Genomic DNA, 15,414 nt, shown 5'->3' with positions numbered 1-15,414 from the left:
TTTGGGTTTAGGTTCCTGCCATTTAGATTTGACATTTTTCTATCTTCAGGATAGGCACAAAAGCTGAGAATACACACTGAGATTGAATTATGAATGTACTTATTTTGATTATATAAAAAGTCATTCATGATGGCATTAAGGATATAATAGTTAGCTAAAGAATTTCAACCTCAGTTGAATTTGCCTGCAAAATGGAACTCAATGTTCCAATTCTCAATAATTTCCTATCAAAATATTGTATTTTCTTGGTTTAATTCATACTCTACTGATTTAAAATACTTATAAAGAAAAATACTTACTTTTAATTTAAATGTTTTCTTATTTCAAAAATAAAACATAAAGTACTTATCCCATAGGTGATTTGTACAGTACATTTTAAGCAATACTGACCTTTGTATTTATTAGAAAGACAATAAAAACATTTCTAAACACACAAGCCATACCCACTGTTTGACATCATTGGTCACAGAAGTCCAGTAGTAACTGGACTCCACCAGAGTGAGAGTTCTGGATATGCCATGATGAACACCAGTGCCATTTTCATGGCACTCTCTTAGGACTTTCTTTTTTTCCTCTTCTGAAACAACTACCAAACGATTTTGTTTTCTGTCTTTTCCAACATAAAACAGCTTTTTTTCTGAAATGAATGACATAAAAAAATCTGTCATTTTCAAAGCTCCATAGAGTTTAGACCATTATAGCCTTAAATTAAAACCATGAAAATTTTTAATTTTATTTTTACAGAAATCTTTCTTTGAAACAGAATAATTACTTGCAATGCTATTGTCATGCATTCTGAAGACCCAGAAGGCCCCTATCTGCTATAATTCTGTAGGTATCAATGTAAATGGAGTAAGCTTGCTCTCTAAAGCATGTGGTAACTCTGAGAACATGAAATGACCCCTCTTTGGGAGTGCTCAGGTTAGAGAAATACTTGTAGAAGCTATTAAAAATGGCTTAGGTAATAAAATGAATTCTGTATAGATGAGGAGCTTCTTGGTACAAAATTTCCTGAACTCATTATAACTGTTTTTTTGTAAGCAGGGCCCTTTCTTTCCTTGTTCTGAGTTGAGTAGAGCGGGGGACAGCCTAGTGGGAGGGACAGAGGGGGGATGGCGTAGTGAGGGGACAGAGGGGGGATGGTGTAGTGGGGGGACAGAAGGGGGATGGCCTAGTGGGAGGGACAGAAGGGGGATGGTATAGTGGGAGGACAGAGGGGGGATGGTGTAGTGGGAGGACAGAGGGGGGATGGTGTAGTGGGAGGACAGAGGGGGGATGGTGTAGTGGGAGGACAGAGGGGAATGGTGTAGTGGGGGGACAGAGGGGGATGGTGTAGTGGGGGGGACAGAGGGGGATGGTGTAGTGGGGGGGACAGAGGGGGATGGTGTAGTGAGGGGACAGAGGGGGATGGTGTAGTGGGGGGGACAGAGGGGGATGGTGTAGTGGGGGGGACAGAGGGGGATGGTGTAGTGGGGGGACAGAGGGGGATGGTGTAGTGGGGGGAACAGAGGGGGATGGTGTAGTGAGGGGACAGAGGGGGATGGTATAGTGGGGGGACAGAGGGGGATGGTGTAGTGGGGGGACAGAGGGGGGATGGCGTAGTGAGGGGACAGAGGGGAATGGTGTAGTGAGGGGACAGAGGGGGATGGTGTAGTGGGGGGGACAGAGGGGGGATGGTGTAGTGGGGGGACAGAGGGGGGATGGTGTAGTGGGAGGACAGAGGGGGATGGTGTAGTGGGAGGACAGAGGGGGGATGGTGTAGTGGGGGGACAGAGGGGGATGGTGTAGTGGGGGGGGACAGAGGGGGATGGTGTAGTGGGAGGACAGAGGGGGATGGTGTAGTGAGGGGACAGAGGGGGATGGTGTAGTGAGGGGACAGAGGGGGGATGGTGTAGTGGGAGGACAGAGGGGGGATGGTGTAGTGGGGGGACAGAGGGGGGATGGTGTAGTGGGGGGACAGAGGGGGATGGTGTAGTGAGGGGACAGAGGGGGATGGTGTAGTGAGGGGACAGAGGGGGGATGGTGTAGTGGGGGGACAGAGGGGGATGGTGTAGTGGGGGGGACAGAGGGGGATGGTGTAGTGAGGGGACAGAGGGGGGATGGTGTAGTGGGAGGACAGAGGAGGTCGGCGTAGTGGGAGGACAGAGGGGGGATGGTGTAGTGGGGGGACAGAGGGGGGATGGTGTAGTGGGGGGGGACAGAGGGGGGATGGTGTAGTGGGGGGGGGGGACAGAGGGGGATGGTGTAGTGGGGGGGACAGAGGGGGGATGGTGTAGTGGGGGGGACAGAGGGGGATGGTGTAGTGGGAGGACAGAGGGGGGATGGTGTAGTGGGGGGGACAGAGGGGGATGGTGTAGTGGGGGGACAGAGGGGGGATGGTGTAGTGGGGGGACAGAGGGGGGATGGTATAGTGGGGGGACAGAGGGGGGATGGTGTAGTGGGGGGGACAGAGGGGGATGGTGTAGTGGGGGGACAGAGGGGGATGGTGTAGTGGGGGGGACAGAGGGGGGATGGTGTAGTGGGGGGACAGAGGGGGGATGGTGTAGTGGGGGGGTCAGAGGGGGATGGTGTAGTGGGGGGACAGAGGGGGATGGTGTAGTGAGGGGACAGAGGGGGATGGTGTAGTGGGAGGACAGAGGGGGATGGTGTAGTGGGGGGACAGAGGGGGATGGTGTAGTGAGGGGACAGAGGGGGATGGTGTAGTGGGAGGACAGAGGGGGATGGTATAGTGGGGGGGACAGAGGGGGGATGGTGTAGTGGGGGGGACAGAGGGGGATGGTGTAGTGGGAGGACAGAGGGGGGATGGTGTAGTGGGGGGGAAAGAGGGGGATGGTGTAGTGGGGGGACAGAGGGGGGATGGTGTAGTGGGGGGACAGAGGGGGGATGGTGTAGTGGGGGGAAAGAGGGGGGATGGTGTAGTGGGGGGACAGAGGGGGGATGGTATAGTGGGGGGACAGAGGGGGGATGGTGTAGTGGGGGGAAAGAGGGGGGATGGTGTAGTGGGGGGACAGAGGGGGGATGGTGTAGTGGGGGGACAGAGGGGGGATGGTGTAGTGGGGGGAAAGAGGGGGGATGGTGTAGTGGGGGGACAGAGGGGGGATGGTGTAGTGGGGGGAAAGAGGGGGGATGGCGTAGTGGGGGGACAGAGGGGGGATGGTGTAGTGGGAGGACAGAGGGGGGATGGTGTAGTGGGAGGACAGAGGGGGATGGTGTAGTGAGGGGACAGAGGGGGGATGGTGTAGTGAGGGGACAGAGGGGAATGGTGTAGTGGGGGGACAGAGGGGGATGGTGTAGTGGGAGGACAGAGGGGGATGGTGTAGTGAGGGGACAGAGGGGGGATGGTGTAGTGGGAGGACAGAGGGGGGATGGTGTAGTGGGGGGGACAGAGGGGGGATGGTGTAGTGGGGGGAAAGAGGGGGGATGGTGTAGTGGGGGGGACAGAGGGGGGATGGTGTAGTGGGGGGACAGAGGGGGGATGGTGTAGTGGGGGGAAAGAGGGGGGATGGTGTAGTGGGGGGACAGAGGGGGGATGGTGTAGTGGGGGGACAGAGGGGGATGGTGTAGTGGGGGGACAGAGGGGGATGGTGTAGTGAGGGGACAGAGGGGGGATGGTGTAGTGGGGGGACAGAGGGGGATGGTGTAGTGGGGGGACAGAGGGGGATGGTGTAGTGGGGGGACAGAGGGGGATGGTGTAGTGAGGGGACAGAGGGGGATGGTGTAGTGGGGGGACAGAGGGGGGATGGTGTAGTGGGGGGGACAGAGGGGGATGGTGTAGTGAGGGGACAGAGGGGGATGGTGTAGTGGGGGGACAGAGGGGGGATGGTGTAGTGGGGGGACAGAGGGGGATGGTGTAGTGGGGGGACAGAGGGGGATGGTGTAGTGGGGGGGACAGAGGGGGGATGGTGTAGTGGGGGGGACAGAGGGGGATGGTGTAGTGGGGGGGACAGAGGGGGATGGTGTAGTGGGAGGACAGAGGGGGGATGGTGTAGTGGGGGGACAGAGGGGGGATGGTGTAGTGGGAGGACAGAGGGGGGATGGTGTAGTGAGGGGACAGAGGGGGATGGCGTAGTGGGGGGACGGGGGGACGGCGTAGTGGGGGGAAAGAGGGGGGTGGTGTAGTGGGGGGACAGAGGGGGGATGGTGTAGTGAGGGGACAGAGGGGGATGGCGTAGTGGGGGGACAGGGGGGATGGTGTAGTGAGGGGACAGAGGGGGATGGCGTAGTGGGGGGAAAGAGGGGGGTGGTGTAGTGGGGGGGACAGAGGGGGGTGGTGTAGTGGGGGGGACAGAGGGGGATGGTGTAGTGGGGGGGACAGAGGAGGTCGGCGTAGTGGGGGGAAAGAGGGGGGTGGTGTAGTGGGGGGGACAGAGGGGGGTGGTGTAGTTGGGGGGACAGAGGGGGGATGGTGTAGTGGGGGGACAGAGGGGGATGGTGTAGTTGGGGGGACAGAGGGGGGATGGTGTAGTGGGGGGACAGAGGGGGGATGGTGTAGTGGGGGGACAGAGGGGGATGGTGTAGTGGGGGGACAGAGGGGGGATGGTGTAGTGGGGGGACAGAGGGGGATGGTGTAGTGATGGGACAGAGGGGGAATGGCGTAGTGGGGGACAGAGGGGGATGGCGTAGTGGGGGGACAGAGGGGGGATGGTGTAGTGGGGGGACAGAGGGGGGATGGTGTAGTGGGGGGACAGAGGGGGATGGTGTAGTGGGGGGACAGAGGGGGGATGGCCTAGTGGGGGGACAGAGGGTGGATGGTGTAGTGGGGCGACAGAGGGTGGATGGTGTAGTGGGAGGGACACAACTCTCAGTTCTTTCCTTCGAGGACACTAAGTGGAAGAACAAGCAGGGAACAGGGAGAGTCATTATCTCTCTCTAGTTCATATGGGTAGCTACACAGACTCCAGAATACATCATTAAGATACTAAGGTGATTAATAAGCACAGCTTCAATTAGAAGCTAGGCAACGGGAATGCTGAAACCCTATCTTACTCATTAGAATATCCCAGGGCCTAGAATGTGATCAGCACACCACAGAAATTCAATACATGTTTTTAACATAAATGATTAAATGAATGAATGCACCTCCACTTTACTGTAAGAGGTCTCCCTATTGTTAAGAATAAGAGTTCCTGACAAGGATCTGGATAGGGATACACGAACAGGCATTTATTTATGACTTTATATTCTGACCTGATTTGGAGAAAGCCTAAAGCAGTATCTCCAGGGGAAACTGCCATTCATAGCAATACCGTTCATATATTTAGTTACCTGTTGACTGTGCCTGCTCATTATCTCATGCTCAGTTTGCTTCCTCCATTGCAGGAGGGAAAGCTGTCGAAAGCTCTCATAACTACCCTCCTGCTTCTCAGATATTTAACGTACCGATGGAGTGTCAAGGCAAGAAAACAAACGTAATCCTGAGAATAACTAATGGTACAGTGGGGGGGGGGGGCAGGTATGTGGGTAAACTCAGCTTTGAATACAGTTAGATCTTCCATTCTTTTATTTTAGTAAGCAAACTAGTTAACTCTGTTAACATTTTCATACTAAGCATCAAATAACTTCCTCAACACTGTGGCATCGATGTCTGAAAGTGAACCATTAGGTGGCAAAAGCAAGAGAGATTAATTTGTGTAATTTTCATAGTTATCTCTTTTAATCTATAATTTAATAAGTCATTTTCTTTTCACTTTTATATATTTTTTATTTTAAATTATGTGTATGTGTGTGTGACTACATGTGTGTATGTGCACTTGCATGCTGAAACACACCAAGACTAAAGGCCCAGATTCCCTTGGAGCTGGAGTTAGAGGTGGCTGTGGGCTGCCCCACACAGGCCTTGCAAACTGAACTTGATCACTATGTGCTTTGAGCGGCTGAGCTCTCTCTCCAGCCCCGTAACAGTTCTTTTTCATGCTTAGCAGCCTTCAGTTAGCTTTATTTATGTTACTTTTGAGGATGATCTTACATTTAGTTGATAACTGCTTAGCAATAAGCAAATACTAGGGAATTTCCCAGGATTCCACAAACATGTATGGGAGATAATCTATAATTTAAGATTGAGACACCAATTTCACCTTTGAAGACAAATTTCTTTGCTGCTCGTCTTATGCCGCTCCTCTCACTCGACAGTGTAGTTGGATGATATTCACCTGTTCGTTTGTAATATGCAATCTGCTTAAGATGGAGGTCACCATTTTTCCCACTACGGACCATTGTGAACCTAGGTAAGATTATTTAAAGATGTTACTTAAATGACAAGCTAATTCCACTGCTATTTCAGTTCAGGCTTCTGTCACATTTCTGCTTATGCATGAATTGAGCATTCCCAGAATATTATCTGCGAGGGAGGTAATTGCAGTACAGAACAGGGACAGAGTGATATCTACAAACTAAAACATCTGAATGCTACTTTTGAGATCCATCTCCTTTCCTGTGATGTAAGAAATGCTGAAAGTTTTTGGAATGCTAGGAAGAAGAAGGAAATGAGTCAGTATACTTCAGAAGTTTGATTGGAGTCTCTTGTTTGCATCCAAAGAAATGTTATTCACAAAGGTTTACTTTGTTATGTAGAATTTAAGGAGAGAAACATAATCTCACATTACTTTTAAATGCATTCACATTCAAGATTATCGCAAAGTGAAAACAAAACTCTATTCAAATCACATTTGATGTCTTTTATAAATGTTTAAATGATAAATGATAGTCATTTAACAACCAGATTCCATACACTCTGAACCATATATAATCCTAGCTTTCCTTTAACAAAAGTGGCAAAAAGCAAAACAATGCTCCTGTCCATTATGGACTATCATTAATATAAGACCTTTTAAAAGTAAATGTGGGAGGCCAGCTCCCACCTTTTCAAGGGTTCTTATGAGTAGGAGAGGGATAAGAAAATATTAGGTAGAAAGATAGCAAAGAGGAGAAAGACAGAAACACAGGATAGCTTCGGGAGGACCTAGGTCAATACTCAATAGCCCTTTCTGTTTATTCAAAAGGGCTTTTTATAACAATGCCAAGGGGCGGGGCAAAAGCCCTCCCCCTTGCTAGATCAAAGCACACTGCATAGCCAAGTGTAGACCCTTCCAAACACCTGATAACCATGTCCATGGTCAAATCATCCCCTTATGCAGGCCTGCTGGGTAAAACAAGCTCAGGTTCTCAGACCCTGAGTAAGTTCTCAGTAGGAAACCTCTGTGGGTCTCTACAAGTAAAAGAAAAAAAAATTATTTTCATATTTTCAGTGGCAAAAATTACATTATGCAGTTATCTAGTTGGCTATCAACTCAACCATCCAAACTAATTTTTGGTCTTTCTTTCCCGGCTGTTGGTTCTAATAGGCAGCACTGTTACCGTGCGAGAAAGGTTACGAGGCAGGACAAAACCCAGTATCAGAGCTTTATTAGGAGGAGGGAGGGGACAGAAGAGAGCGTGGCCAGGCCTGTTGGAAAGACACGTGAGGAGGAGGGAGAGATGGGCAGCACACGGATTAAGTAGGACATAAGGCCCCTTACTTGGTTACTGAACTGCACATGTGCAGGCATACAGCTGGAGGGGTGGCCGGAAGTCCAACACTGCCTGCCATGTCTCTAGGAGACTGACTCTGTGAGGCCATATTTGCTGCTTTCCAATAGGAACTGTCCAACATAAGGCAATGACGGGGAATCAGAACGCACAAGAGGTCAGGGTATTTACTTTTGAGCTCTTGCTGGAAGCTGACATCTCTACAGAGCCCTGCTGAGGGCCCCTTACCTCCGTCCTTTCTTTCTCTGTAAGTCAACCTCCTTTCTCCTGCAAACTTCAGTCACAGGGCGGCCATCTTCCTCGGTGCAGCTAATTGTCAAGTTTCTTTCTCTCTACAACTCTGGAAATAGGAGCATCACTACAGCGCCTTCAAAAACTGCGAGAATGTATTTTCTGCTTCTTGCTGGAACTCTGATACCAATTTCTAAATTCTGAAGACAATATGGATGTTTATATTGCTGAAAGTTTTCCTGTGTCCCACCCAGCTGGCAGCCAGGACAAATCTCTCCCACTCGCGCCCCCCAAGTAAACACACAGAGACTTACATTAATATAACCATATAACCATTAGCTCAGGCTTATTACTGACTAGCTCTTACACTTAAAGTAGCCCATAACTATTAATCTATGTATTGCCACATGTTCCGTGGCTTTACGTGCGTCCCATTACATGTTGCTCCTTTGGCGGCTTGCTAGCGTCTCTCCCTTTTGCCTTTCTGTCTCTCTCTTTGAATTTCCTGCCTGCCTCTAAGTTGTCTTGCCATAGGCCAAACAGCTTTATTTATCAACCAATCAGAGAAACACATATTTGCAGCATACAGAAAGACATTCCCCTATCCACTTCCCCTTTTCTGTCTAAACAAAAGCAAGGTTTTAACTTTAACCTATTAAAATTATATATAACAAAACAGTTATCAAGCAAGGATTACAGTTACAATACCTAGTCTATTTGTATTTTGTAAACTTAAAGAAAAAAATTTTATCTATTCTATATTTGTGAGTCTAAGGTTTCATATTTAATTTATCTTTTATCATAACCAAGGAAAATTATAACTATCTAGTCTTCAACTATATCAAAGACCTCAGAATACTACTCATTAAAGTATCTAGAGATTGTGATGACTAATCTTGGTTGTCAACTTGACACATAAGGGAAGAGGAAGCCTCAACTTAGAAGTTGCCTCCATCAGATTGGAGGCTACTATAATATAAATATTCCATAATACTAAGATAGTCCCATCAGAACCTACAAATAGGTTAATTCAGCTATAAAGTATTATCATCAATGAGTTTTAATTCACCTTTTTGAAGACAGGGTTTTGATGAAGCTCAGGTTTGCCCTGGGACTTGCCATCCTTCTCCCTTAGCCCCAAGTCCTAGACATAGAGGTCCACATTGCTGTACCTGGCATGAGCTCACTTTCAACTAGAGATTTGAGTCATTTTATAGGAGATAGCTATACGTAAAACAAATGGTGAGTGGAGCTACCATGGTTTCTAAAGCATCTCTAAAAGAATGAAACACAATAGGGCATGTAGCTCAGTGATACAGTGCTTGGCTAGGATGTATTAAGGCCCTGGGTTTTAAACTTGAGTCCCACACATATGCATAGTGTACCCATACACAGACAGACAGATAGACATACATATATACATACATACATAGAGATAGATACAGACACACACACACACACACAAAACCAAGTATCTGGCACATGCCAGACACAAAATTGGAGATAAAATAATGATAACCCTCATGAAGTTTATATTATAGTGGGGTTAGAGATTATTTTGAAAGCTAAACTCAAGCTGCATTATTGATAGTAGTTAGAAAATGGAAAGGATCCAAGTGCCCAATAACAGATAAATAAACAAAATATGGCATGTGCACATGCCTTAAAAAAAGAAGTGACTCTAACACATAGAAGAATATGGATGAATCTTGAGGAAAGTATGCTAGTGAAATTTAAAAAAAACAAATATTGTCAAATTCACAGAAACAGAAATTAGAATGGTGGTTCCCAGGAACTGAGGCTATGGTGGTTGACAGATAAATTCAGTTTCATAGCTCCTTCTCTAATTCCCAAACATGCTTGGCAGAGTCAGCAACAGCCCGGGGCCAGGACACTAGAGCTTTCCCCTGGGGCCATGATGTATGGAGGAACATAGTTCCTACTTTAAAACCTGGCATATGCTTGGGGCCAGGGCGTGGGGGAGCTGTAGCTTCAAATCCTGAGAACACAACTCTTGCTACTGTACGGAGCCATGGTGAACAGTGTCAAGGCCGCTGTGGGCTCCGTCTGTGATGCTCTTGAGATACTCAGTGTTCCCCCTGTGCAACATTGCTTGATTAGCTTCTTGCTGACTTTGTCCCATTGTGTGATAGCTTTCCAACAACACTGTCCAATTTCTCTCCTAAAACCTGTACATAAAACGCTGTACTTCTTAATAAACTTGCTGGCACAAGCCAGTAGCTTACACAAGATCCCCTGACCCTGGCTTTCCTGTCTTCTTTATCTTCTCATCCTCTGGTCCTCTCCCTTAAGACTTTGTCACTAAAGAACAACCTGTTGGTCCAGGTCAATATGATGAGTACTTTACTACAATCTAAAAAACAATTTTTAGAAAAATTTTGTTTTAAATAGTTTACAAAGTAGTACGTTTCCTTATGTACTTTTCATTCATACTTAGTTTCTGTTGACCCTACCTCTCACCTACTTCTAAGTCTCCCTATTCCTCTTAAACATTTACACTCTCATTTTTCTTTTTCTACTTTCATGTCACATGTGTTCAACTGCTCTCCATCACCATCCCTTAGGACCCCTTTCTACTTTCCTGGCCTCTCCACATAATCACTCCTAAATTAACATACTTCTGTCTTAAAATTAGAAGCTAAGAAGAAAAGGCTCAAACATGGGAGAACATGTAATATTGTCAGCCTGAACTTACTTAAGCAATATTTTCCAGTTACATTCCTTTTGTTTGCTTTTGAAAATTTTGTAACTTCATTTCTCTTATGGTTGAACAAAATTCAATGGTATGTATGTGTGGGGGTTTGAAGGAAAATGACCCCCAAAAGGAGTGGCACTATTAGAAGATGTGGCTTTGTTGGAGTAGGTGTGGCCTTGTTGGAGGAAGTGTGTCACTGTGGAGGTGGGCTTTGAGGTCTCATATACACTCAAGCCACATCTCCAGTGTCTCAGACCAGACCACTTCCTGTTGCCTGTGAGCCAATATGTAAGAACTCTCAGCTCCTTCTCCAGCACCATGTCTGCCTGCATGCTGCCATGTCCCACCATGTTGATAATGAACTAAACCTCTGAAACTGTAAGCCAGCCCCAGTGAAATGTTTTCTTTAGAAGAGTTGCTGTGGTTATGGTGTCTCTTCATAGCAATAGAAAACCTAATTAAGACAGTATGCTCTACATATTCATTACCCACACATTCTATGATGGATATCTGCACAGATTCGATTTCCTCACTATTATAAATAGAACAGCAGTAAGCACAGATATGCAAATATCTCTGTGAAAAGATAGAGACCCTTGGTATATGCCCAGAAATTATACAGCTAGGTCATGTGGAAGTTCTATTCTTAGTTTTGTGAGACGCCCCTAGGCTTACTTCCAAAGTGGCCATACCAGCTTACACCGCCACCAAAACTGAGTAAGAGTTCCCTTTTCTCACACCCTTGGCCTGTTTTTTGTTGTCATTTGATTTCTTGATGATGGTCACTTACTGGTCAGAGGCGGAATTTCAAATTTAATTTGCACTTACTTACCTTGTGGCTAAAGATGTGAGACAATTTTTATAAAAATGGCTTTGATTATTTGTATTTGTCTTTTGCGAATTTTCTGCTCAGTCCTTAACCCATTTATAAAACTGGATTATTTATTTATTTTAGGATTTTGATGTCTTTGCGTTTCTAGGTAGTAATCCTCTACCAGAAGCATACCGTGGGATGATTTCCCCATTGTGAAGGATGTCTTGTCACTCACCAGTTCCCTTTGCTGTACGGAAGCTTTTCAATTTTGTGAGGTGCGTTTATTAGTTACTTTTGTCACTGTTGCTAGAGAAGACCCGGCAAGAGCACCTAAGGAAGTTCTGGTTTATTCTGGTTCACAGCTGGAAGACCCGGCAAGGGCACCTAAGGAAGTTCTGGTTTATTCTGGTTCACAGCTGGAAAGCACAAGGGTCAGGACAGGGACGTCAGTGTGGGAGCTCGTTTTCAGGTTTCCTAGTGGCTTTACCCAGCAGGTCTGCATGGAGAGGATGACTGGACCACGGGTCTGAGTGCAGTTACTCAGGAACAACATGCAGGTGTCTGAGACGGTCTGCACTTGGCTGTGCTGGGGGGAGGTCTTTTGCTCCACCCCTTGGCATTCCTATAAATACCCTAGGGCAGAGACAATCAGGACTGGTGGATAAGGATCCAGGCCCACCCGATTCTATCCTGTGTTTTCTCTGTTTCTTTCCTCTCTATTTCTAACTAAGTCTCATGCCTCATTCCTCAAGACTTCCTGGGGTAAATAAGCATGGGGGTTGGTCTCCCACAAGTCAGTTGGCAGGAATGCGGCAGCTGGGCACATGGCGTTCTCCCAGGAAGCTGGGTACGAGAAATGTTAGGGCTCATATGCCAGTTACACAGGTCTTCCTACCTCAATTCATTTTATCTAGTTAATTCCCTAAAGGCACTCTGAGACACTTGTCTCCCAGGTAATCCTAGAGCCTGTCAAGTTGACGTTATCAACTATTCCAGTGTCATTTTTGACTGCTGGCCTTCTTTCCTAAGTAACTGGAGTCCTCGTCAGGAAGTCCTCGAATACGCCTATATCTTGATGTATGTATATATTTCCTCTAGCAGTTTCAGAGTTTCAGGTCTGATGTTCAAGTCTTTAAGACACTTGGAGTTAATTTTAAGCAAGGTGAGAGATAAGGATCTAGGCTTCATTCTTCTATGGGAAGATTTCCAGTTTTCCAAGCCCCATTTGCTAAGGAGGCTGTTCTTTACTACTTTCACATCTCTGTCAAAAATCACTTGGCTACAGCTGCACAGGTACAAGTCCGGAACTTTGATTTGGTGTCAGTACCATGCTGGTTTTGTTACTATGGTTCTCTAATGTAACTAGAAATCAGATATGGTGATACCTTCCACCCTTCCTTATTATTGCTCAGGATGGGCTTGGCTACTTTGAGGGCGTTTGTGTTTCCAAATGAGTTTTGACTGTTTAAAAGTATTTCTGTGAAGAATGGCATTGGATTACATTGCTTTTGGTAAGACAGTCATTTCATAATATACAGAGTCTTGTAATCCAAGAACATGGAATAGCATGGATTCTTCTAGTGTTGTTGGTTTTTTGTTTTGTTTTGTTTTTTGCTTTATTTTTAGGCAAGGCCTCACTGTGTAACCCTGCTTGATCTAGAACTCTCTATGTACACCAGGCTAGCCCTGAACTCACAGAAATCTGCCTACCTCTGCCTCCCAAGCACTGGGATTAAAGGCACAACCACACCATATCATAGTACATGAGAAATACTCAACATCATTAGACAATGGAAAATGTCAAGTATAGCCACATAAGGATCGGAGTATACAAATACAGACAACAAAAACCAGAGACTCACTCACTGTTGGTGAGATACATAACAATACAAGTAGGGGATGTGTGGAAGACATGAACTCAGAGTAAGAAATTCAGGTGTGTGACATTTACCTAGGTCTTAGTGATCATGTTGGGTGGAAAAAAAGACATAGTAATTGTCCCTCCTCTTCAATAAACAAAAAGATCAATGAAATAATGGATTTAAAAGTCTTTTCCAAATGGTAAAATGATATATAATCATTCTTATATTTATGTTTTCAATCAAGTTGTTTAAAGTAATAGAATCTTCTTTCTTAAACTATTCTATCAAAAGAGATTTTTAAATTTTTTATTAATGTAATTAATATTTTAGAGCAATATCTATGTTTTGCTGTTAATAGTAAAGTTCAGAAGACCTAGCAAGAGGTATTACTTGCTTTGCTGCTTTTTGTTGTTGTTGTTTTTGTTTTGTTTTTTTTTTTTTTTAGGGTATCTGCAGCCAGTGCTGTCCTTGAATTCACTAAGTAGACCTGGCTTCAAACTCATGGTGATCCTCCTGCCTCAGCCTCCTAGTTGTATATACTTTATAATGACTTACATTACTATTCAATGTAGTCCATCAACTGCTGGCTTTGAAGATTGAGATAGATGAAAAGAAAAAACAGTAACTGCATAAAATGGAAAAAAATCACACATGTAAAGAATATTTTAGGACTTTAAAAATAATTCTTATGTTTTCAAGAATTTAGGAATTAGAAAAGATATTGAAGATGGCTCATCATAACTCACTGTTCCAAGATCATCAGGCTATCTGGTTAAGTTTGTTCACACTATGTTTCTTGTATACGTTAAATAAAACAAATATTTTTACTGATACTTATTGCTTAACTTCTTCAATAATTTTGCTTTGTGTATCTAATAAAATTAAAGCGATTAAATATCCCTTTAAATAAGGATTTGTTTCCCCCTATTATACCTACTAACCACAAAGCTACCGTTAAGAGCAATGAAAGGTTACAGGAGGTTTGTATTCCAACTTAAAAACATAAAACGTGTAATGTTTTAGTAAACACAGTAATTCGGGATTAAAATTCTGACTTTTGAATTTTTTTCTAGTTCAATCTCTGAAAACTGAACCAGTACAGTTTATATATTAACTGGACAAGGCTGGGAGAAGCCTGAGGAGGCAATACTCCAGAACATTCTGTAATCTGTCTCACTTAAGCGTATACATTTGTTTAACAAGAAATCCCTTTACTTCATCTGCCGCACAGGACAAATTCATGTCCGTTTTGAAAATTCTCAACCGAGATTCGAAATGTCCACGAAAGGAGAATTCAGTGAGACTTTAAAAAAGTGCCTTTTTCCTTTAAAGCTACGTGCTAAAAGCTCCCCCCGCCCCCTCGGGCTCATTTCTTTACTTCGGTGTAGGTTTTCACACTGAATGGTGACTACGATCCAGGGGGAGACTTCTCCGGCGACAGCCAAGCGACCAAGAGTGCTGTTTTGAATGCAGTCAAGCATTCCTAGCCGCCGGCGAGGGAGCGCTCCGCAAGCATTTTCGCAGCTTGTTAACCGACTCCGGAGGGCAAGGTCCAGCTAATCCTTGCATAAGCAAGAAAATGACCGTTGACAACTCAATCACACACTCAGTCGCCAACTCCCTGAGCCCAGCAGTCCTCGCCTCTTTGCAGCCAGCTTCCGATCGGCTGCAAAAGCTCAAGGCCCTCCCGCCCCAACGGCGCCTGCGCGAAACCTCCACCTCCTCAAACCCTTTCTCAAGAGCAGTCCACCGGGGCCGTTTTAAAAGTTATTATCAGGTTACGCCTCACTTAAAAAAAAAAAAAAAAAAGAAGTACGACAGAGCACACTAGAACGACCACTCACCGAAGTGGTCCTAAATGCAAACGGCAGGTTTTAACTCTCCTCTCGCGACTTATCTGGTGCTGCCGGAAGCGGAACTAGCCGGGTCGGTGTTTGGGTTGGGGGCCGGGGGGAGTGAGCTGTGGAACAGGAAAGCTCAGGCGGATCGTTGGCCCGGCGGAAACCGTCCCGGCCGGTGCAGTTTCCGTGTGAGACCGGTGGAGGGCAGGCCGGGGAAGAGGCGTGTCGGAGACTCCCGAGGTGTAGCCGTGCCCGCGGTTCCGCTGTTGCCGAAGAGGGAAGATTCAGGTCCACGCCTCCGTGAGCCGCCTCTGCCCAAACACCTCACCCTTGCCCCCGCGATTAAAGGGGAGGAACCGAAACCTGGATGGGCTCAAGCATCTCCCACAGAGCGCTTGATGACCGCCGCCGAGGCAGGTGAGGACC

The 15,414-nt window shown here is 46.2% G+C and overlaps 1 protein-coding gene across 4 annotated transcripts in view; it reads right to left on the bottom strand.

Annotated features, from left to right (window-relative positions):
• Gin1 (gypsy retrotransposon integrase 1) overlaps positions 1 to 15,097 on the bottom strand; it is a 29,920-nt gene extending 14,823 nt beyond the window's left edge. Inside the window, exons 1-4 of one of the 4 annotated variants that reach the window (XM_052750281.1) lie at positions 14,992 to 15,084; positions 7,753 to 7,955; positions 6,075 to 6,220; positions 444 to 637 (exon numbers count right to left, since the gene is read on the bottom strand). In XM_052750281.1, the coding sequence (XP_052606241.1) occupies positions 444 to 637; positions 6,075 to 6,213 (333 nt within the window). In that variant the 5' untranslated portion in view covers positions 6,214 to 6,220; positions 7,753 to 7,955; positions 14,992 to 15,084. Of the gene's footprint in view, positions 1 to 443; positions 638 to 6,074; positions 6,221 to 7,752; positions 7,956 to 14,525; positions 14,899 to 14,991 lie in introns of those variants that run through there. The other 3 variants (XM_052750280.1, XM_052750282.1, XM_052750283.1) reach the window with 3 other exon arrangements.
• Positions 15,098 to 15,414: the final 317 nt, after the last annotated feature.

Source organism: Peromyscus californicus, unplaced genomic scaffold (genome assembly GCF_007827085.1).
Source record: "Peromyscus californicus insignis strain IS unplaced genomic scaffold, ASM782708v3 Scaffold_21__1_contigs__length_65335640, whole genome shotgun sequence".
Classification (NCBI taxonomy): domain Eukaryota; kingdom Metazoa; phylum Chordata; class Mammalia; order Rodentia; family Cricetidae; genus Peromyscus; species Peromyscus californicus.
The sequence above is the reverse complement of the archived record's forward strand: the minus strand, read 5'-3'. Positions and strand labels throughout refer to the sequence as shown.